At 43.7% G+C, this 25,000-nt stretch overlaps 1 protein-coding gene across 3 annotated transcripts in view; it reads right to left on the bottom strand.

The window, feature by feature from the left end:
• Dlg5 (MAGUK family member discs large 5) overlaps positions 1–25,000 on the bottom strand; it is a 451,629-nt gene that overhangs the window by 335,095 nt on the left and 91,534 nt on the right. For 2 of the 3 annotated variants that reach the window (XM_076172266.1, XM_076172267.1), the window contains exon 2: positions 2,482–5,652. In XM_076172266.1, the coding sequence (XP_076028381.1) occupies positions 2,482–5,008 (2,527 nt within the window). In that variant the 5' untranslated portion in view covers positions 5,009–5,652. The remainder of the gene's footprint in view (positions 1–2,481; positions 5,653–25,000) is intronic. The other variant, XM_076172268.1, reaches the window with a different exon arrangement.

Raw genomic sequence — 25,000 nt, 5'->3', positions numbered from 1 at the left:
TCATTCCCCTCTTTCCCAAAGCCCGGTTTACCCCATCCATCCATCTCATCCTTGGTCTCCCTCGCATATTCACTCCTTCCACTTCTGTCTTCCACACTTCTTTTACTAATCTTTCTTCACTCATTCTTTCTATGTGTCCAAACCGTCCCAATACTTTTTCATGAACCCTATCTCCCAACTTCCCTTCCATCACCGTTCTCCTCCTTCTACCTCCTCGTTTCTCACGCTATCTATCCTAGTAACCCCTATCATACTTCAGAGGCACCTCTTCTCAAACACATTCAAACTCCTCCTCTCTTCCTCTCTTATGTTCCATGTTTCTGCCCCATACAGAGCTGTCGGCACAATCACTCGTTTCTACAATCTCCTCTTAGCATCCATTCCAAAATGTCTATTTCTCATTACAGTTTTTAATCCCCCAAGGTATTTGCTCGCGTCTCTCAGTCTACATTCTACCTCCACCTCCACTTCTCCCTTTCCTGCCACATTCGCCTTCAAGTCTCTAAAACTATCCACTTCCTCAAGTCTCTCTCCCTTAATACTCACTTCCATTTTGCTGCCAATTTCTCCTATTGTACATCTCATTACCTTATATTTAACCACATTTGTCTCCATCTTCCTTTTTTCGCACACCTTCCCAAACTCTGTCACTTACTTCCTCAATCCATCTTCTGTTCCTGGTACAAGCACATATATGTACATTAATATATATATATATGCAGGTTTTTACATCACCGTGAAATGAATTACGTGATACAACCACATGAGATTAGAAACTTGTAGACAGTAAGTACTTTCGTAAATTACATCTTCAAAGTAAGACAGATCCAAGGGTGTTTGAATATAAAAGTAGGGAAGGAAGAAGGGCACAGGGGAACAGCAGGAGTTCAGGGGAGAATATACAGATGATGGAGAGGGGCCATGACCTGACCTCCTACGCTTTGACCCGACTACATAGGGTTCAATCAGGCGAAAACCTTTTCATCACCAGTTTGGTTAACAGTTTGTCACATTTGAATTGTCCATAGCTTAAATTTACGTTTCTGTCGAAAGTGCCCAAGATTAAACATGACAGTCACGTTTCTCTCAGGTAAACCCCTTGCTTTAGCTAGGATTGTAACCCTTGACTAATTAATATGATGGTTATATGATTATTTATGATGAAACAAAGCAGAAGTCATGATAGCGATTGGTCTAAGACTACAATCTCAGCAAAATCAAGAAGTTTACCTAAGAGAAACGTGACTGAGACTGAATAATGTTTAATCTCAGGCACTGTCGAATGAAATGTAAACTTCAGCTATGGACATTTCAAATGTGACAAATTGTTAACCAAACTGGCAAAGAAAAGGTTTCCGCCAGATTGAACCGTATGTAGTCAAGCCGAAGCGAGGAAGGTAAGGTCATGCCCCCACCCCCCCAATCCCCATCTTCTGTGAAGTCTCCCCTTTCCCCCTGTTGTTCCCTTATGCGCTTGTTCCTTCCCTACTTTTGCATTTGAATACCCTTGGATCTGACTTACTTTGTCTGAAGATGTATTATACAAAAGTACTTTTATATATATATATATGCGTGAGAAATCACATGAACTCGTGATTCTAAATATGCAGAAAAACCACCAAGGAAAATAATAAAATTATGACCGAGAACTTTCGTCTATTTAGACACTTTCAGGGTGCCCTGAAAATGTCTCAATAAACGAAAGCGCTCGGGCATAATTTTTATTATTTTCCTTGGTGGTGTTTCTGCATGTATATATATATATATATATACAAACATACACATATATAAACATGTGTAGGTGTGTGTAGGTGTGAGTGTGCGAACAAGAATGAGTGCGTGTATATATATGTGCTTAAATGCGTGAATATTTTCGGAAGAACATGAATCTAGTGCAAGCAAGTGTAGTAGAATATATTTCAACATAATTTGGTGCAACAATTTGGGCACAGTCCGTCAATACAAAGATGGTAACACGAATAGAAATGAATGCTACCGGCAAGACAGAGAAATGGTGGTGCAAGACGGAAAGGGTCCAGTATTAAGCAATCAGAAATGTACAGTATTGTTTGGGCTTCCATGTCTGGCAGGGAAGTTGGGAAAATAACGCTGATAAAGGAGCACAAAGCCACGTAACATTTAGTAGTCAAACGTGAACACCAAGACGGAGTAAAGAAGGGCCTCGCTTGCACGTGCTAGTGCTGCTGCTGCTGCCGCCGCCGACCTCAGCACGTGAAGGGTGAGCGACACTACTTTGTTGAGGTGTGGGTGCTGGGTGAGGCCCGGGAACTACACCACTACGGCAGCTGCTACTCGGGGGGTGGGTGTGTGTGTGTGTGGAGGGGGGGGGGAGGTGAGGCTACGGCACCTGAAATGCATGCAATCGTAGAAGCAGCAACAGCAGCGGCAGAAGCAGCAGCAGCAACAGCAGCAGCAGCAAGGGCAGCAATGCAAGACGGGGCCAAGGGGGGAATACTGTACATCTCGTGTAGGGCGCCGTGAACTGCCGCTGTAGTAGAGCAACCCGGGGTATTCTGCTGCTACCTGAGAACACGCCGGTGGATCTCTTGAGCCGAGCCCTTTTTTCTGCCACCAGCGCCTGCAGGGCCGGGGAAAGGCGCCCCCCGAAGGGCCCATGCCCAACGACGTGGTCCATGCCGGAGGAGATGATGTTGGGGTCATCTAGCTGGGCCTCCATCATGGATGCGGCGCGTCCAGCCTCCAGACTCTTGCTGCGGGGCGCCCGGGTCGGCGAGCTGAGTGCCAGCTGCCGCTTGAGGGTGTTGAGCAGCTCGGCGGAGGTCATCAGGGAGGTGGACTTGACGGGGCCGCTGTGCACGACCCCGTGGGCCGGCACCCGTCCCTGCTGCCGAGCTGCCTCGCCTCGCTGGATGTCATGCAAGGAGGCGTAGTCACCCTCCATCTGACGGAAGGGCGGGATGTGCCCGACGCCGCCGCCGCCGCCGCCGCCACCGCCGCCCCCGTAGTCTTCGCGGCTGACGTTGGGCTGGCGGTACTGCTGGTGCTGCAGGGCGTCCCGGCGGAAATTATCCCGGCGGTACTGGTGCAGGTCGACGTACTGCGACCTTTCGAGCTGCTCGTAATCGCGCAGCTCCATGTAGTCCCCGGCCTGCTGGTTCCGGGCTTTCTGCTGCTGCTGTTGCTGTTGCTGCTGCTGCTGCTGCTGCCGCTGTTGCTGCTGCTGATGATGATGATGCTGATGATGCAGGTGTTGGTGAATGTGCTGCTGCTGCATGCGGGTAAAGGAGGGCGGCAGCTGGTCTGGGTAGTGAGGAGAACCTGCTGCCGATGTGATATGGGAGGAGGTTGTCGTCTGGGGCCGAGACCCAACGGGACTAAGAGGAGACCTGCCTGGAGAGTGGGAGCGTGCCGGCGAGTGGGTGCGTGACTGCGGGCGCGACGGCGAGTGCGTGCGAGCCGGCGAGTGGTTGCGCGACTGCGAGTGCACGCGCGACGGCGACAGGCCGCGCGAAGGCGAGGGTGGAGCAAGGCGTACGGAGCTCCGGCGAGCCCGCCGCTGAGCTTCGTTGACGGTGTACGTCCTCGGAAGGGGTCCCGGTATCGGGTCGGCCTCGTGGCTCTGCTGCCACGAGCGACTCTTGCCGATCATCTGCGTCTGAACGACCGCCTGCTGCCGCGTGATGTGCTGCGGGCGGGCCCGTCCGGCCTCCATGGAATGGCCCAGCACCATGGAGTGCTGCTGCTGCCACGAGCGACTCTTGGCGAGCTGCCTGGCCCTCTCGCTCTGAGGGGTGCTGCTGCTCCCGTCGTGGCTGTGGTGCTGCCACGAGCGGGCCTTGGTCATCAGGTGTGGGCCTCGGTGGATCTGCGACATGCTCTGCTCTTCGTGCGAGATACTGCGAGGGGCCGTTCCCAGAATCTGGTCTCCGTAGCGGCCCATGGTGGCCGGCAAGATGGTGTGAGGGTGGTACTGCTGTGGCACCGGCTGTGGCACCCATGTGTCGCGAGGTGGCGGGACGACCTGCGCCGTGACGACGGTCGGGCGTTCCCGCGAGGGGGATCGGCTGTAGCCCCGGGTCGTCAGGCGCGAGGGCGTCGGGCTCGATGTGACCAAGCTGATGCTGGGTACGCCGCCTCGCACACTCCCGCTCCGAGAGGTGCGGGAGTCCTGGTGGGGGAGTCCCTGGCCCATGCCGGGTTGAGGAGACCCGCCTGGCCGGCGGGGACTGCTTCGACGAGATCGACGGTTGCTCTTCACGCTTAGCCGCGAACTCGAGCGCTGACCGCTGCTGCTGTCTCCGCTGTCTCGCTGAGGCGACGGGATGTCGACGTTCTCGTAAGGTGCGGACTCGTCCTTGGGTGACTGAGCGGCGTTGAAACTGGTGACCTGCTCGTTGCGAGAGGTGTCGTCGGCTACTTGCTCGTAGACGCTGCTCGGGGTCGAGTCGCCCCGCTCGCTCCCGCCGTGGCTGTTGATCTGTCCACCAGAGCCGCGTTCCTTGCTGGACCTGCTACCCGTGCCGGTGCGACTGCCGGACCTGCTGCCGGCTCTGCTGCAGGCGGTGCTTCCTGCTCTGCTGCTGTTGTTTGTCCCGGTACCTCCTCGACTCGATCCGGAATCTGTCGTGCAGTCGAGGACGCGGTCACCGCTCCAGCTCTGACTCTTCTCGATCACCGGGGTGTGCGACTCCTGATCACTCCGTCCCGAGCGGCCGTCTAGAATAGACGGGGAGCTGTTGATGCTGAAGGAGTCCGGGGTGTGGTCGTGCGTGTACTTCCACGACGACGAACGCTCGACTCCGGCTGCTCCGTCCGCGTCCCGAACAGAGTGGCGCGAACGCCTGGTAGAGTGTCGCTGTACAACTGGGTTTGGCGCAACCGTTCCTTCGCTGAGTTCCTGAGTTCCTGACGAATTCTGGGTTGTCGCAGCGTTTCCTCCGCCTCCGCTTCCGCCTCCACCACCTCCCGCTCCGGACTTGACGCTGGAGCCACGCAGTAGAAGATTAAGGAGCTTATTTTTCTTCATGGCCCAGAGCAAGCCGCCGGTGCAGCCAGGGCCGGCAGCACAACACGCCGAGCGTCTCCTACACCAACCGGGAGGAGCAGCACTACACCACCACTGCGGGCAACCGCATGCTGTCGTCTTCTTCTTCCTCGAGGGGCTCTCGCTAGCGCTCCTTCTGCTGCTGCTGCTACTCCCGCCGAAGACTACAAAGACCTCCACGCTGCCTCCAGCGGCTTTCGGTCCCACTCGACTACGACGGCGGCAGCCGAGAGCGAAGGACCGAGACAATCACGTGGAGGGGGGGACTGGGCGCAGCACAACGACGCGGTATTATGGCGCGCTGGTCGTCGGTCTCGATTCAGAAGCGAGAAACTTATGATGTGCTGCTGAGCGTGGCTTCCTCCCCTCTTGAGAGTTAGTTTGAGCGATGCCAGTTCTTCTTCTTCTTCTTCCTCTTCTTCTTCTGGCGCCGGTCATCCTCTCACTCGACTTTCATTCAACTCATGGCGGCATCTTCTTCAAGTTACCATTTCCGTTAATCGAGTCACAACTTCGTTTCCATCGAATCAGAAAGTGTTGAGGCCTTTACTCCATTCGGCCCTGTTAATCAGTCTTTGTGTATTTCAATGTTCACAAAAAACTACGTTATCACCTGCACACTAAGCCTGAAAATCACAAGAAAATAATTTAAAAATCTTGTTCAAGGTATGGTCATAACAATAAAATCATATAAAGACTTGGTGACATTAAAGTTGACATTTATGAATTCTTCTTTTGCACTGAAAACATGTTCACGCCCACCTCAGCAGTGACGTGCATCAAACCGGATAATACAACGTAATCCTTGACAATCCTTTGTCGTCACTCATACCAAGGTGCATCCTCGTCCCGACAACATTTACCTGCTTCACTCATTCAACATTGCGCATTGAAAGAAGGTTCAAGAAAATTGCGACATCTTTCTGACTCTTTTTTTTTTGCAGTGCCGGATATCGCTACATCATTTACATACAGTATTTGTTGCTCTCCACCGTCCGACTTCAGAACAAAGGCAGCCATTCAAAAAATCCCAGGAGGAAATATTTCTGCATTAAATGGTTTGATAAACATATGTAGTGTATAATATACAACATATTCATATAGCTTAAGCATGTAACCAATTGGGGTGAATGGGGATGATTTTTGATTTTTGATTTTTTTTTATGATAATCATGAACCATAAAGTTTGCATAAGTGACAGTGGATATTGTTATCCACTCTCTACACCCGGACCAGCCCCACCTTTTACGGCCAAATGCTCCACATCATCCCGAGACGACGTGCAAACTCTTCGGTTACAGAAGAGATAAAAATGCCGGGGAAGATCTCTGAGACGGTCCGGGACAGGAGGCCCGATTCGCGTCGTCATGGGAACAAATTGAATCATACAGCTTGTTTGAAGGAGGTTCGTAAAAACAAATTACCGTACAGATGCGTCAACTCCGGAATTGGCCGAGAGGGAATACGCACCAAGTGGAAACCATGACATGGATGCAATGGCTGGAAAAGGAATAAGAGACGGAACTCCACGAGCGGAGATCTTTTCCTGTATAATATACACGTACACACACACACGCACAAACACACACACGTGGATCGATGGGGCAGTGGTAGCGTTCACAAACCGCCACTCCAGCTGTCCGAGCGGAACTCTTCTCCTGTATAATATACACGTACGTACACACAAACACACACACACACACACACACACACGGATCGACTGGGCAGTGGTAGCGTTCACAAACCGCCACTACAGCTGTCCGAGCTCGAATTCCGCCCAGGGGTGAAATAATTTCAATATCGCTGCGCTGCGAGCCATTACTCCAACTCTCGTGGGCGGGGAGTTGGGTGTGTGTGTGTGTGTAAGGTCACAGCATTACCCATAGATCGGAAGGGTAGCAGCTGTCGATCACGAGTCCAACACGTGATTCAAGGTCATGATGAATCACACACACACACACACAGAGTGGGAAAGAGAGATAAATTGATAGAGAGATCAATAGATAGATGAATAGATGGATACATACATACATACATACATACATTCATCCATCCATAAATAAATACATACATAGAGAGAGATAGATAGGTAGATATATGAATACATGGAAAGATAGAGAGATAGGTAGATAGGTAGAGATGGATATATAGATAGGTAGTTAGACAGACAGAGATAGAGGTAGATAGAAAACTATATATATATATATATATATATATATATATATATATATATATATATATATATATAGATAGATAGATAGAGAAGAAGATAGATATCTAGATAGACAGGTAAATTGAAAGATAGGGATAGAAAATGAATATTATCTTTTCCTGAACTTGTACAACTTGTATGTGGAAACAGATGTAGCCGGAGTTAGAGGGAGAAAGAATCGAAGAAAAAGAAGAACGGGAGTGCAACAGGTGTGAGTCAGCAAAATCTGAAAGAGATGTGGCGGCGGCGGCGCGGCGGCGCCATGGCAGAACGGAGAAAGAGAAGAAAAACCAAAATACGAGAATGTCAAAAGATAAACTTGAATGCAGGAGGGGCCGACTACAGGAAGGAAGGAACTTTGAGGTTTGCAAAAATCGACGATTGTAAAAATGAGCTCAAACCGTTGTGTAGGTTTGCTAATGATGAGATAGGAGCAGGGGAAGTTGGTGATGACGCAGCACCACAAACTGGAATAATGAATAAAGGTTTCCAGTCACTTCCGTTGAGCACTTCATGAAATATCAAGAAGAAGACAACATTGCTTTGCTAAACGATATAAAAGTGGGAGCGAAGGAGGCACATAAACTTCTAGATGTAAAGAGAAGTTCGAAGCCTGATGTTATCTCTAAGGAAAGCAAAGAAGGACTGGCAGATAAGATTCACGAACTAATTGTGCAATTATCAAAAGGGCAATGGTTCGTTTATTTTTATTTTTTATTTTTTTTTATTTATTTATTTTTTTACATTCGTTTGTTACTTGATTTCCCAACAATTGTATTTTTGTCTTCTTTTCTTTCTTTTGTTGTTTATGAGTTTTGAGGTGTAGTTGGAATTATGCATGTATATATGGATATATATATATATGTATATATATATATATATACATATATATATATATATATATGTGTGTGTGTGTGTGTGTGTGTGTGTGTGTGTGTAGGAAATCCTCTCTCCCCAGTACTAAGTAATTTATTCATGGAATTTTTTAAACTAGAATTTTATGTAAGCGCCTTCCCACCAAGATCATCTAGCTGCGGTACATAGATGACATCCTATGTCTATGGCTCATACAAGTAAATGTTAAAAAAAAAAAAAAAAAAAAAAAAAAAAAAAAAAAAAATTGTCCAAAATAAATAATTTGGTCAGCTGAGTCCAAATTTTAAACATACAAGCACATGACCTTAAGGCACTCCCAAGCATGCGAATAACCACCACTAGCCCAAGTACGCAACAGACCCAAATATGGGACAAAACACCATAAACCTAAGGAACAAAACGCCACAAAACCAAGCAAGCGACATTTTGTCACAACCCGAAACCGGAGGCTCTGCTAAGTATACGACAATCCGCCACTGCCCAAGCCTACCGGGTAACCTCTCCCAGTTACCAGCAACCTCTCTCAGTTGTCCTGTGACCTCCCCTAGTGAAGAGCAAGTATAAACACAAACATATAGAATGTAATATCCTCACTCCATTCTGTGGAACATTCTTCCCTAATAACAAAGTAAGAATGTCCCTAAAAGCTACTGAAAAAGGATCTTGTACCCGAAATCGCGATCTAGCTATAATGAATACCTATTGTGTAGTCATAAACCTCCTTACAAAGGAGAGCAAGTCCATAGTAAGACAACTAGCCATCACTTTCAATGAGGTATATATATATATACACATATGTATATGTACAAACACACTTCTTTTTGGAAGTCTATCTCGGTCGACGATGTCTCATTCGTTACTGATGATATGGTGATTTTTGTTGATGAGTTCTGTAATGGCTGCGTAGGCAAATTCTGAACAAACAGATCCGACAGCAGATGTCGCGTGGGAAGTTGTTTTGTACAACTTTGGGTCCCATGTCTTGTTGCTGATACCGAAAATGTCGAGCTTGACGTCTCTGGTGTGCCCATCCTTATTCTAGGGTTTTAGTGCCTCCGCTGATGGTTCTTCACCAGACTGTGGGATCCGATGGGAGGTTTTCCCATGTGTTGGTGTCTATGCTACACCGAGAGAGTGTCTGTTTTAGCGAGTTTTTGTAAAGCTTCCGTTGCCCCCATTGTGTTTGGCTGCCGTGTTCGAGTTCAGAGTATAGGCCCTACTTCGGTAGGCGGGTATTAGGCCTACGTGCGACATGTCCGGCCCCTGTTGACGTCGCTTTGAGTATCATAGCCTCGATGTTCTAGGTTTGGGCCTTCTTTAGTACTTCAGTGTTTGTTACTTTGTCTTGCCATTTGATATGGACTGTGGCTCTCAGTTCCCGCTCACGAAATTGTTGGAGGGCCAACCGGCGCTTTCTGCTGAGCGTCCAGACCTCACAGCCACAAAGAAGCAAGGTGACAACAGTAGCATGGTAGACCTGGATTTTTGTCTCGATGGCAATATCCCTGATGTCAAAGACGCGCTGTCTTAGTTGACTAGGTGCAGCCTTTGCATTACTGAGCCTGTTCTGCACTTCCTTGTCAAGAATGGCGTCCTTGGACGATATACTCCAAGGTACGTAAAACGAGGGACTACTTTTAACTGGTGACCATTTACGGTAAAGTTTGGAGTTTATACTTGACCAGGAGGTGGTTGGTAGAGGACTCTAGTGTTGTTTACGTTGGTATTTAGTCGAAAACGGATGGTTGCTCGCTAGAGGTGATCCACTAGAGACTGAAGTTCCGGCTCGGAGTGCGTCATCAGTGCACAGTCGTCCGCATAAAGAAGCTCCAGTACTACAGCCTTAGTTTCTAGCGTGTGGGGTTTAAGACGCCGTAGAGTGAAGAGTTTCCCGTTGATGCGGAAACTAGTTGAGATCCCATGCTTCGTTCCTTTGAAAGCATCACTCAGAACTGCGGAGAAATACAGATCGAAAAGTGTTGGTGCTGGAACACAGCCTTGTTTGACCCCATTGTCAACACTGAAAGGTATCTGAAAGGCTGCCACCCAGCAACACTCTCCTTTTCATGACTTTATGGAGAAGCTTTATGGTGTTGATCGTTTTCTTGGGACAACCGTATTTGCCAGAGGGCTACTCCGTTCACTGTATCGAAGGCTTTGGTAACATGAACAGACTGTGAACAGAGGCATGAGGTGTTCTTTACACAATTCCTGAGTATGTCTTGCGGTGAAAATCATATCATCTGTGCTGCAGTTTGTACGACATCCACATTGGATTTCGGGGAATATATTGTCGGTGATATGTCACACACACACACACACACACACACACACACACACAAATACACACGCATGAACACGCATACACAGACAATACACACACAATACAATCCCTGGCGTAGGTTTACTTTATCTCAAATTATCTCGAATCCCAAATTATACTGAATCTTGATCTCAAATCCCTCTATTCCTTACCCTAAGATAATCTCTACATCTCATGGAAAGACTTTTGACCACCCTCAGCAAACTTCCTTCTACCCCATACACACCCCATTATGCCTCTCCGTCAACCCTGCATCACATCTTTTACAAATCCATGAAAGCCGAAAAGATACATTTACCCTTTGTCAAAAACTTCTTGCATATCTGTCTTACTAAAAAAGTTAGATCTAGACGCCCTCTTCCTTTCCTAACCATACACTTCTCTTCCACGATGACTTCCTCTGTTTCCCTCTCAATACTTTCAGTTAACGCCTTCGCATAAATCTTACCGACTACCTTTAAATAACTAATCCCTCTAAAAATAGTACTTTCATATTTGTACCACCATTCCCTTCTATAGTGGAAGAATACATGCACTTCTCCAAGCCACTGGCACATCCTACCTCCGAAGGGACACATTAAACAATCTCACAAGTCATTCCATGGCAACTTCTCCTCCTTTCGTCATACACTCCAGGTGGCAACTATCTAGCTCAAGTGTATTACCATCTTTCATCTCTTTCAGTGTTCCTCGTATCTTATAGTCCTATAGCCATGTAATTCTTCTCTCCTACCAAAATAATTTTCCTATCATCTCCCAATGCTACAGCCAAAGTGTCCCTATCCTTTTCCACATTCAACAAATCCCTGAAATACTCTACCTATATTTCCCTTACCGCCATCACTTCTATTACCGTATGTCCACATGCTTTCTTTACCTTATCTTCTTTAGCTGACTCTCCCCTCTCCTCACTTCATTGCAAATCAATCTTTTCATTTATTTTCTTCAAAATTCTCCATCAAATGTCTACCTACTTCACATTAGGTCCTCTTGTACTTCCTCACCTTGCGTCTTCTTACTCTATTTCTCCATTTCTTCTTTTCAACAGCCTTCATATACTCCATTCTTTTCTGTAATCATTTGCTGCCTCTCCTTATGCTCTCTCCCGTTCTCCTCAACCCACATGCCGTCTTTATGCACTTATCGGTTCCTTCTTGAAACATACATATTCACCCTTTACTCCTGCTTCTCTTTTATCTTTCCAATCCTTCTCTCGGCTTTGCCTTATATTTTTATATATTTTCATTCTCAAATAATTTCCTCGCCTTTAATAGTTCTCTGCCTCCTTCTGATTTCTTCCTCTTCCATTTAACCTTCACCCTCAACTTCTTTTAATACATTTATGACAAGAATTCTTCCAATTTTACTTTGGGTATCACTACATAATCAATTAAAATCCTCCCGCCTATCATCCCACCCATCTATGTTGACTATCATCATTTCTTTTCCAATTACACATTGCTAAGATCTTCTCTTCACACTAGCTTCTTCCTGTCACCAGAATCCCCCAACACCGCATTTGTAATTCTTACAAAGCTCTGTGCAGACTCATTTATATAAATTTAACAGTCTTCCCTCTCCTCTTCACTTTTCCCCACAAGCAGGGCCCCATGCATCCACAAAAGCCCATGTCACCCATTCCAACCTCACTCTCGCTCGCTCACCTCCCCATCGATCACACACAACTCTCCACACTCCACCACACACACAGTTACCATTCTCATCATTTACTATCAATGACGCTCCTTTCCTCCCTCGTCACACCTGACACCCGCCATCTTTTCTTTTCGAAATTGTTCACTCAACGCTTTCATTTTTCTTCTCGCAGACATGCTACCAATATCTTCTCCTTTATCCTCATTTGTACCACAGCCACGACCATTTAGTGACCTAATTCTGGGAATCTCCTTTCAGATCCTCTTATGCCTTGATTTTTCGTGGTAGAAAAATACAGAGAGGGGGAAGACCTAATTCCACCACTTCATTTCACTTATTTATCATTATAATTTTTTCACATCCGACCTAGTTATGGACCAAAAGGTCTCCTGTCGGCATGCTCCCCCTTTGTAATCCCTTGTAATCCTTCTAAGATACGCTTGGAAATACAATGGCGGCATTCTTCTCCCCTCCCCACAGGAGAGATATACAGTGGGGAACGGTCGATAAAGTGATACTGGATGAAGCAATACATCTGAGAATTGGAACCAGGGAGGAACATGAAATATATTTCATGGAAGCCTGCGGCCTCTTAGAAGAGGGGCTGGAATGAGTCTGAATATCTAGAAATGTTGAGTAAATAGACGACAAAATTCTATTGGAAGACTGATTATAAACAAGTGCATTGGTAGTAGAGTGCATAAGAACATAAGAATGAAGGAGACTGCAAGAGACCATAAGGCCTACACTAGGCAGCTCCGTATCCATCACCACCTGTCATCCCCATCCATAAAGTTGTCTAATCGTTTCTTAAAACAACTAATAGTTTCAGCGCTTACTACATGGTTACTAACTGCGAGTCCTGCCCTGTTATTTTAATATGATGACCTTGTTTGCATAACCCTTGTTAAAGCCTTTGATCCTCTTGAACACCTCTATTAGATCACCCCGCACTCTGCGTCTTTCCACAGAGTGTAAGTTAAGGTGCCTAAGCCTCTCTTCGTAAGGCAAATTTCTGAGTCCATGTATCATTTTGGTGGTAATATCCTATTGAATGTTGCACTAGGTGGGTGGCACAGTAACCCAATTGGTCAAAGATGTAACAAGAGTAAGAGGAGACAACTCTCCAACGAAATCGGACGTACTGCTTACCAAAGAACCCAAGAGCATTGATTTGTTAATTCATATATGTTCCATAGGAAAAAATGATCATGTAGTCTGATAGAGTTTGGGTAAAAATCACAGGTTTATGGATATATTTTTTGAAAATGTAGTTTGGAAAAGATTCCGAATACAAGAGAACCAGAAGAGAAATAGGAAAATTTTCGAAACGTCAATAACTCGAGCGTGAAGGAATATGTGCCAAAGGTTCGCAGATAAAAGGATAAAAAAGGTCTTGTTTAACAAAAATTGTAAGGCAGCTGAAAATTTAGAAACATGGCTTGGAGAAAATGAATAATAAATAAAAAAGATACATTAAAGGATTCTTAAGAGGTAGAAAGGAATCAACAAGACTCTGGGCAGAGGAATAAAATAATTCAAAAAATATCTGATCGATAGATGTAAAGACGATCCTAAAATGTTTTACAATTTTGCCATCAAAATAAGGAGACATAAGGAAGAAAGCTTTAAGTTAAAAATTAAATGAGAAGTCTATGAAGATACACCTATTCTGCCTGAGACAAAAGAAGCCAATCAGTATTTACTGAGGAAAATGAGTTCGTTCAAGAATGGAAGAAGGCTAACGAGGTCCAAACGTCTCTCTGACCACCATGAGAGTTAGATCATGTTCAAGGATTATGAAAGACAGGTGGGGCAAACTATCGAAAAAATATATATATTTTGTCAGATAATCAAATTAGTTTCAGGACATAGAGATAATATGTATTGATCATGTTTGGTTTTTACTCAGGAGTGATTGATGTGTCACAAGACAGAGAGGACTGGATGGGTTATGCCTACTTAAGATCTGGTGAACATCTTTGATATGGAACCTCACAAACAACTTCGATGAAAATTAGAACATAATTGAGGACTTACGGGAAACCTCTTGGAACGAAGGATTTCCTGGAAGACCAATACATGAGGACAGAGGTAAAGGATAAGATATGATGATGAAAGTGACTACCTGAGTCATACAAGTCACTACCGCCGCCCCTAATGCTCTTGATTTACGTAAATGACATAATTGAAGGGACGACAGTGAGCAATAGTGATTTCTCAAACGAAAAAAGATATATAAAAACAAATAAGAAGGATCAAGGAATGTTGGCCATGAATAAATTGCTACTCAACAGATACACCAGTAAGATTGTGGGCGGGGCATACAGACTTTTAACAAGAACTATATCGACAGAGATGATTTCATAGAAAACCTTATCTGCCTTAGCTTAGAATATGCAGCGGCAGTATGGTCTTCGTACAAAATGAGGATTATAAATAAAATCGAGAGAATAAAAAGAACAACAATCAAATTGATTCCCAGTCTAGTAGGTAGATGAATCATATCAAAAAGATAAAATGTATTGGATCCGTTTTCATTAAAAGAAAGAATATATGAGTGTAAATACATATATATATATATATATATATATATATATATATATATATATATATATATATATATATATATATATATATGTATGTATATATATATATATGAAGAGAATCGCCACTGACGGCGAATTTCAACTCAAATAATTTCCGACAGTTACCCCGGGACTCGAACCGGGGCCTTGCTTGACGCTAGGCCACAGCTCTACCGACTGAGCTAATGGAGCTATAAAATTCTCCAAGTTGGAAGTTGACCTAACTCCCGAAGAATCTAAGTCGATTGCTAACAGGCGTCAGTTAATTTTCACAGAGACCCAAGCTCAACGCATATCCAGTGGTGAAGCTGGTACGAAAATGAATTGATATTTGAATAAATGAATAGATGAATGAATAAGAAATAAACAAATAAGAATTAATAAATGAACAAATAAATAAGTAAATAAACAGACAAATAAATGAAAAGGTAATAAACAAATGGATAGATAATACTTGCCCAAGGGATTTCAAGAAAACGGTTTCCATTGCAGGTACATCAACTCACGGAATAATTCATAACCTGATATTGCACAAGCTAGAATCATAAGCGAATTCAATACTAGGAATGATAATTGAAGAAAAAAAGACATGACCCAACGAATGCAACTCCTTCCTTGGATATCACAATTAGATAAACACAATAAAGTAAATAGAATTACATGGACTTAAATCTACTGTCTCCAAATTTGCTTGTGATACCAAGCTATACGGGATAGCAAATGATCGCTCAAACCAGCCTGATATCTAAAGAAACGTAGACAGATTTATGCAACTGGTCTCAAAAGTGGAGAATAAAATTCAACCCAAACTGTAAGTGTAAAGTTATGCACACTGGTAGAATTAACGATAAGTACGACAACTAGTTATTTAGGGAAGCTCTAACCAAAATCCACAAGGAAAATAATATTAGTGTAAATATCAATAACGACTTTAGGACCTCCAAGAATTGTACTTCTGTCTCAGAGAAAGGAAATAGAATAGATCGGGTCGACCGCGTTGTCTTTGGACTTCAAAAGTCCACCTCCCATCAACCAATCAATTGTAGAGATCACTGGTTCACTTCCACTTAGGATATGCCGCGTCCTTATGGTCTATCCAAATATCATTAAATGTATTGATAGGTTGGAAAGAGTATAAGAATGAGACACAAAACTTATCAAATATAAGAAGCAAAGCATAATAAAACAGCTTAAAACGTTTGAACCTATATTCTCTACCTCAAGGTGTCGGGACAAAGACTCAAACAAGAAGCAGGTAGGAACAATTTTGATCAACGGCGTCGTCGAACGAAGAGTTTGCAGCTGAAGCTATTGAATGTAACTCAGTTCGAAGTTTTAAAACTGACTAAGTTAGACACTTGAGCCATTTTCATTAAATTATTAATTTACTCCTTCATTCATTTGTTTATTGATCTATTTACTAATTAATTCATTTGCGTATTTATTTATTCACCCTTTCATTCATGTATCTATCTATATGCTTATCTATTTGTTTATTTGGTTACTTATTCATTTATTTATTTATTCATTTAACTATTTATTTATCTATCTACTAATTAATTATCTATCTATCTATATATATATATATATATATATATATATTATGTATATATATATATATGTATATATATATATGGATGTATGTATATATATACATATACATATATATATATACATATATACATATACATATATATATATATACATGTATATATACATACATACACACATATATATATATATATAAATTTACTTATTTATCTATTTACTCTTTTTCATTTACCTTATATTTTGCATCTGACCTAGATAATGTCCTCATATCTTACAGAAAATAGAGCAACATTTCCAATCGAAGATGCCTTTCCAGCAAAGCAATACAGAGGACATATTGTGCACTGGATCTGTGTCATGTATAACTTATGTTGTTTTCCCGTTTCTTCTGGACCCTACTCCTGCTGCTGCCGCGTTTGAAGTAGACGTTTGAAGTAGACGTTTGAAGTAGACGTTTTCCTTCCTTTGACTGACAGATGGGTGGGCGGGTGAGTCTCTTTGCAGCCCATTTCGCGTCTGACTCTCTGTCGGGAGGCCCTTCTCTACGCTGAATGGAGTTCCCTGACCTTAGTCAAGACAGAATCATGAAATGTCCAAATCTGTTCTTTTTTCCCTCCCACAAAGTCGGTCGAGCTGAAAGTCTACTCGAGGTAATCTTCCAACCCTTTTTCCCGACAAAGGCATCAAAGAAATGATGAATTAGTAGCACCTATACTAAATCTAAATCTAGTGAAATCCAAACTTTTCCTTTTGCCCTAGAAACCCCTTTCCTATCTCCTCTTCGCACTTCTTTCCTCGCAAATCAATGAGGAAGGTGCAACACTATTTGGATTGGATCTACGTGTTATCATATCTTTCTCTTTTATCAGACATTAAGTGCTACAGAGGTCGCTTCTGCAAGCGATACCACCCCCTTCCCGTCTCTCTCCCCTCCTTTAAAAGGTCAGGGATTTTGCCATCTCACATTTGGCCTTTCGTTTATCGCTACAAAAATGTTCAACTTCACTTTTCCCCATTTTCTTCTTCCACCTCCGACGCGCACATGCACGTTTCTCTGTCTCTTTCTCTTGCTCCCTTTCTCTCTTTCTCCCTCTCTCTCTCTTCCCCTCTGCCGGTGGTCTTTACCGTGACTCATTCGGGCTTCCGAAACAGTTTTTCTTTTGTTTGTCCAGATCTTTTTTGATCCACAGCGAGAGTTCCACCACTTTCTCATCCTGATGCCGTTCACTCCCGCCTGCCCGGCCAGCGCCGCTTCCGACCCAACGCCCGACGTATCTTTCGTCCTTAATCCCCCTCCTCCCTTCCTCCCTAGTCATCCTACTCACCTACTTCATCCCACTATTACCACGACGTACCCACTGAACCTACTTATGAAAGGAACAAACACTCATGACAGTATACAAACTATTAATAACGATCACGCTTAAGTATGCTTCCACAGCTTGGTACCCAACAATAATGAAAAACAAAGAAGTCTTACAGACAGTACACAACAAATCCTTAAGAAAAATAACCCTCAAGAATATTAACTGACTGCACCAGAACATAGTCAATGAGGCATCTCTATTCAGGAACCAAAAATTTCCTGATGGAGTAGCTCATGAGAACAACTGGCTGAGTTTTATGCAAGAGTTCTCAAACTCAGCCACCCAGCGCATCACATTAAAGAAACGCAGTCCACAGAACGAAACGAGAAACCGACCTCGGCAGCATACTTGTCAGATATCTGCCACCTGCCCTTAGTATTCAGTAAAATATTCTCCCAAAAAACAGGTCACAAAAGAGACGTTCCTGATTAGACCAGCAAATCCAACACTTTACCAGGCAACCCCAAACATCAACTCAGGAAAGAAATCGCTCCCAAGATGCGCAAGAAAAAGATTGACGTTCTTACGAGTGGGTTATCAATACTAATATAGTATATAGGCTGGCAACAGACGGTATGTGTTCCAGGTAGTCCCTTCACCCTTTCGAAACACACACAGAGAACACAGAGGATACAATCTTACACTGCCTGACGCTCTCAGCCCAGACAACTCCACGAAATCACTTCGCTGACTGACCTAAAGGTTAACCCGATGGCCGTGGCCGGATTCTCCGGGGCCGCGGGTCTTCAGCAAAAGAGATTCGAGGTATTGGATCGATGATCTCACTCAGCTTCTTTCCTTTCTTCCGTTCTCTCTCCCTCTCATGGTATGCTTCCCTCCATCCCTCCAACCAACCACCTCCACTTCTTCGTCACTGGTCTCCATCAATTCCTTTCACGAAAATTTCCCTCTCCGGGTCTGTGTGCTTCTATCTTTCCTTTCCTTCCTTGCGGCGGATCTACCTCGCTCGTCGACGCTGCTGACACGGCTCTCACTCCCTCCAGACCCGTCATCGTCTTACTGAAAGCCGCCTTATGCCATGCTGTTTCCTATAGTCAGTGAAATGCAACTGAATTTTCCTTCTAATTGAGGTTCCCGTCTTCTCCGTAGATCGAGCAGCCACAAATTGTTGCAAGAAGATTTACATCATACCTCCCTCTCCTTCCTCCTCTTTTAAAAGGAAAAAATCCCACCACAGATTTAGATTTCCATTAATATATATATATCTTTCTTTCTTTTTGTGAAGAATAGGAGCGTACTTAAACAAATTACTTCGTCCTTGCTTGATACCTCCGGAGGACACTGGAAGCGCGTGGTTAGTTAGGAGTGTAACTGCCAGGGAGAATAATGGCATCCGGCAGTGAACCCAACTCTTCCTTCTTCTTTTTTTTTTTCTTCAACTCCTTCTCTCTCTCTCTCTCTCTCTCTTTTTTTTTTTTTTTTTTTTTTACGAAGAGCAAAGTGAAGCCGGCTGGTGTCGACCAGAGAGGTGCATTTGAGGTTTTCGTCCGTGATCACCAGCTCTTTTATTATTGGTGGACATTATCGTGCCAAAGAGGTGTAGTTATACACGTTGGGGGGATAAGCCAAATAACGGTTTGAGGCGAAGGTGGGTCTGAACTCGGGCTGTGTTATGGCTGCTCATGAATGATGAAAGGATGATAGAAGATTAAAGGGATCAACATTCTCTTTTGAGTAAAAACTAGTCTCTAACCATAAACAATCATGTATGACTCTGGTCCTCAGGGATATTACTAAAGTCCTTAAAAGGATTAAAACCGCATAAAACGGACGCAGTCAGGACCACTTTGGAAGACAGAGACACACAGACAGAAGGGAAAGAGAGAAAGAGAAAGACAGAGAGAAGAGAAAGAGAGTGAGAGAGATAGAGAGACAGATAGAAGAGAAAGAGAGAGATGGAGAGGGAGAGAGAGAAAGAAGAGAGAGAGAGAGAGAGAGAGAGAGAGAGAGAGAAAGAGAGAGACTTACAGAAGAGAGAGATAGAGATAGACAGAGATAGATAGATAGAGAGAGAGACAGATGGAATGTATGATAAAGAGGATGAAAAGGAACAGAAGGAAGGGTAGTGAATAGTGGGATAATGTAGTAAAATCGGTGATAGAAGAGAAGAAACGGGGATATGTGAATTGGTTGCAAGGTAGAGCTAGGGAAGCATATGAGAAAGACAAGAGAAAGAGAGAAGAACAACGTAAGGTGAGGGAGGCAGAGAAGAGCAGATGCTAGTGAGGGTAGTAGGAATTTGACAGAGCGTTTTGAAAATTATATATATATATATATATATATATATATTGGAAGGAAGTTAGAAAGGTGGCGGTGTGTCAGGTATAGATGAAAAGGTAATGGATGTGTAGGCAGTATGGGAACGATGGGTAAAGTATTTCAGAGAGTCGTTGAATGTGGATGGGGTCAGAGAGTGCTGATTTTGGCAGTGGGAGGAGCTAAGAAAATGAGCGTGATGGAGGATGAAAATAACAGGGATATAGAAAGAAATGAGACACAAAGAGCATTGAATGTGATGGAAGCTGGTAAGGCACCTTGTTTGGATGAGTGCCATGTCGAGTGTATCACAAAGGGAGGAACGGCTATAGTGGGTTGGCTAAGTAGGCTGTTTAATCTATGTTTAAAGGAGAGGAATGTGCCTGGTGGCTGGAGGAGTGCTTGAGTAGTTCCGCTTTGCAAAGAAAAAGAGGACATGTGTGAATGAAGTAGTTTTAGAGAGATCAGTTTGTTGAGCGTGTTTGGGAAGGCATATGGGAGGCTGTTGATTGAGGGGATTAGGAAAAGAACAGAGGGAGTGATCGATGAGGAACAGTGTGCATGGATAAAAAGTTTGTAGGAAGGCAGATATGAGAGAATTTTTTGACAGGGAAGGATATTTTTGGGGCCTTTATGGATCTTGAGAAGGCTTACGCTAGAGTCGACAGGACGGCATTGTGGGAAGCGTTGAAGATATATGGGCTAGGGGAAAAATGTTAAGGGTAGTCAGAACCTTATCCTATGAGTAGTTGAGCTTGTGTTAAGGTTGGGAATGAGAGATGGTTTTGAGATGAAGCTGGGTCTAAGCTCGGGTAGTATTATGTCACTTAAACTCGGGTTGTAATATGTCACTATATCTGTTCAATGTATACATGGATGAGGTGGTACGGGACGTAAATATGAGGGTGATGGTTAGATGATTGGAGGTGATTAAAAAGACTGGAGGGAAATAGGAGGAGAGAGTTTAGAGGAATGGATAGTTTAGATATCTAAGGTGACATGTGTAAAAAATTGGAAGAGTTGGGTGGAAGTATCCTGTAGAGTGTGGGAAGCAAGTAAATGTCTTTAAGGAGTGAAAACTGTCATGAGAAATAGGTATATGGGAATAGATGCAAAGAGAAAATTATATGAAGCGGTAGTTGTCATGACGCCCACATTACGGTAGATATTTGGATTTTAAGGGAGACAGAAAGGAGAATTTTGGTTATGTTTGAGATGAAGTGTGGTGGGTGTTACGAGGATGGATAGAGTGAGAAATGAGCAGTTGAGGAGGAGAGCGGCGGTGAATAGGGAGCTGGCAGATAAAGCTGATGAAAGAAAACTTAGATCGTTTGGGCAAATGGAAAGGAAAGACAAGCTAAAAGAGTATGGAAGGCAGATGTGGATTGAGCGATCTTGAGATAGAAGAGCAAGAATACGATGGATGGATGGGTTGAAAGAGGCCTTGAGTAAAAAGGAATGTCTGTTGAGCAGGGAAGGGAGAGGACAAGAGGTAAATGTGAATGGAGAATGGCTGTGAATGGAATATAAATTGACGAGTTACGAAGGGATTTCTTCTCGTCTATCCTATCTTCGTGTGAGGGGATGCAGGTGTATATTGAAACAACTTGAGATGGAAAAGCAAGAATGTGATGGATGGATGGGTTGAAAGACGCCTTGAGTAAAGGGGAATGTCTGTTGAGCAGGGAAGGGAGAAGACAAGAATGGAGAATGGCTGTGAATGGAATATAAATTGACGAGTTACGAAGGAATTTCTTCTCGTCTGTCCTATCTTCGTGTGAGGGGACGAAGACGTAAGGTCATGTCAATGAATCTGTGGGGCCCTGCTGTGGATGTGCTGTGTCTTGATGCGCTGCTTCTGATCAGGGCAATGGGCGGGGACAGGGACGACCCTTCATCCACGAGGAGCTAAGAGCTAATGGGCAGCAGATGGGATTGGAATGGGTGGGTGCAGCCTTGGCTGGCTACCTCTGTTATAAAGGGGAAGAAGCCTTTTTCGTGCTGCAGCTAAGCTAAATATAGCATAACATTTGTGCATTTTGTGAGGAAAGCACCATATTTGGCACACAAGTAGGCTATGATGTTATAAACAGATTTTAATATTGGATTATCTCAAATTTAAACCCTGATGGCTGTGGCAGTCTTTTTCCTAAATGGCCACCTACAGTTATCACTATGATACATATCTGCTGTACTGGAGAAGAATGCAGATGGCATTTAAAACTTTATTTAAGAATCAATGTCCAATAATGGTCGCAGTAGATGTGGCCAGGTCCAACATCGAACAAGTGTGTATATGTGGGCATATATGTGTCAACAACTCTATGTTGACAATGCAAATCCCGATAGTAGTGGTTGCTGGAGAACAGAAGATCTATCCAGGCGTAACATCGAACAATTTTACCATGTCCAAGAACTTCCAGTTGGTTGGGCTTGAGCGTCCTGTCCCATCAACGCACACAATCCCAGTTCAACGACAGCAAGTCCTTCCATGGTACAGCCATCTTCCTCTTCAAGGATCCCTCTTTGGCTGGCGGAGTGGAGACCGAAGGATTATTGGTGGATCCACACATACAAGCTCGAAGATGATCGGCCACTTGCCACACTATTACACTGATGTGCCCTCAGTCACTACCGCCACGAAGAACCTGACTGTTCCAGCTACTAGAATGGTGTCCTTGACCAGAGACGACTTCAAGAAGCAAACTGAACGACGTACTGTTGATCCTGCCGACCAAGGCAGCTCTGGAGGGACATGTGAAGAGGGCGGACTACCAACGAGGTCACATGTTGGGTCAAACACTGCTACTTCCATCCAGCTGGGGCTGGGTCAAGAATGACGAGGGGATGTACGAACCGCATTGGACAAAGCTACCCAAAGCAGCCCACACTTGCTATTAACCCTTTAAACTCCGATGACAAGATGTCTTGTCATTTGGTCCAATAAAACAAAAAATCATAAAACACCAAAATGTTTGATCAAACACCAGAAAAAAATATGACGTCAATCCTCGCGCGGTCAAGCCGCATCAGATGATATTCGGATGTACAGGCCGGCGCGAGGCCTACCACATCCAGTTTTTTGTATCTACACCACAAGTGGCTGACATGAGTTGAATGGGTTAACTCACATCGTGCAGTGCAAGACGAGTTGTCTGAAGCGTTGCAAATGTAAAAAGGCTGCCTGCACTTGAATGTATAGCTTTGTGCGTGTCTGGAGGAGGGGAGAGTGTCCACAAAATTGAGAAAACATTAACAGAGCAGACTGTGTCACTGGTGCAGAACAATTTCGACACCATAGCCAACGGTAGATAGATGTTTACTAGTATGTGATTAACTCGATTCCATGGGTGGTGGCCATTTGGAAGAAAAAATTCTAGTGGGATACCAGTCTTCAAACATTATGTTTTAGAATATTGGCAATTGGCACTAAAACAGTTTAGATCAGACAGCTCGCTCAATTTCTAAAAGTAAGCAGCCATCTTGCAAAATGGCGGTTATCTTTAAACTTGAGATGGCTAAAGGTTATCGTTTCCCCTAATTCTGTTTTTAAATAAATGTTCAGACCAATGTTAGCGTTAGTATTGTACTTTGGCTGGCGCACATATAAAAGGATTTGTAAAACCATAGTAACTGCTGGTGGCCATTTAAAAAAATGGCTTCCACAGTCATCAAGGTCTGAATTTTGAGAAGGCCCAATATCCAAATCTGTTCATGATATGATTGTCCACTTGAGTGTCTCATTTGGGGCTTTCTTCGCAAAATACACACATGTTATATTAAGTTGCTCCACTATATAGACAGACAGATTGAGTGATAGATTTTTTCTAGTTCCTACTCATATCTATTGGCCAGTTTTAGGTCCATTTTGGTTGTCTACTCTTTGTGTTCTCTCTATCTTTGGCGTTGGGGCAACACCACTGATGCTGTGGCAAATTATTCTTTCCTTTACTTATTTCATCATGTTCTCTTCTATCAAATTAAATGCCACTGTTATCTTCATTAGAGATTTATAAGTCTCTCCCGTTATTGTCTTAAAATAGTCTTCGGGCGACAGATTACCTCTGATTAAAATCCCTAAATCCATCTCCTACTTTGCATTCGTAATGAACTCATCTCCCATACCACCGCTCCACAATCTAATCTTGGGAGTCTCAGTCACTCGACGAAATTTTCATCACTCATCATCTCCTCCACACGGAGCAAAACCACGCTCATGCTCGACAACACGGTAGTTCGTTTCATCCATGACCTTAATGAAGTGTATGTCAGTTGATAGGGTATTCATGGCAAGCAATTCAAGATCATTTACGTTTTTGGAATTCATGATTGACTCATCCCCATTGAGCAATTAGCAGAAGGCCTTTCCGAGGTTTTAGCTTTTCTATATTTTGCAATTTTGGTGCTAAATTTAATTGTTCACAAGCAAATAAAATGGCTAGACCTCGTTGAAACAATTAGCAGTTTCCCTCAACTTTAATTACCCTCATAATCTGCATCGTCATCAAAAATGTGTGTGCGTACTTGTGTGCTTATTAACATACGTACATACTCGTATAAATATATATAAACACACACACACACACACACACACACATATATATATACATTAGCCCCGACTTCGCCACCAAGAATTTACCGTAGGGGCTAAGCATGCGGCGATACTTCCTTCGTTCGCCGGTGCCTCGTGGCCAGGTAGCCCCGCCCCTTGAGTTCCGTGTGTTCCCAAATATACATCAACAAATGACTGGCCGGAGCCATCTTCTCTTTGAAATTCCTGAGAAAAATAATAAATAGATATGAAATTCGCTTTGTGCCCACAAGTCTACGCCCATTTTAATAGATTTATTACCAAAATACCGTACATCAGTTAATGAATAGAAATAGTCATAATCCCTGAGAAATCCCTGAGAGAAATATGGAAAAATATGATATTCTGATTTTTATTTTTCTACGAAAAATAAATAATTAAATAAATAAATTCGCAGCCACGACGTGTGCGACAGGCGGAAGCCGTATTCCTCGAGAAAATGTGAAAAAAGTGAAATTCTGATTTTTTTTTTTTTTTTAAATTTAGAATATCAAATCCACCGTCACGGGGGGCTTGCCGTGGCGGCACGGCAT

The sequence above is a fragment of the Oratosquilla oratoria genome, chromosome 32, assembly GCF_046742065.1.
Source record: "Oratosquilla oratoria isolate Oo_2021 chromosome 32, ASM4674206v1, whole genome shotgun sequence".
Lineage (NCBI taxonomy): Eukaryota > Metazoa > Arthropoda > Malacostraca > Stomatopoda > Squillidae > Oratosquilla > Oratosquilla oratoria.
This window is presented reverse-complemented; position numbering and strand designations above follow the sequence as displayed.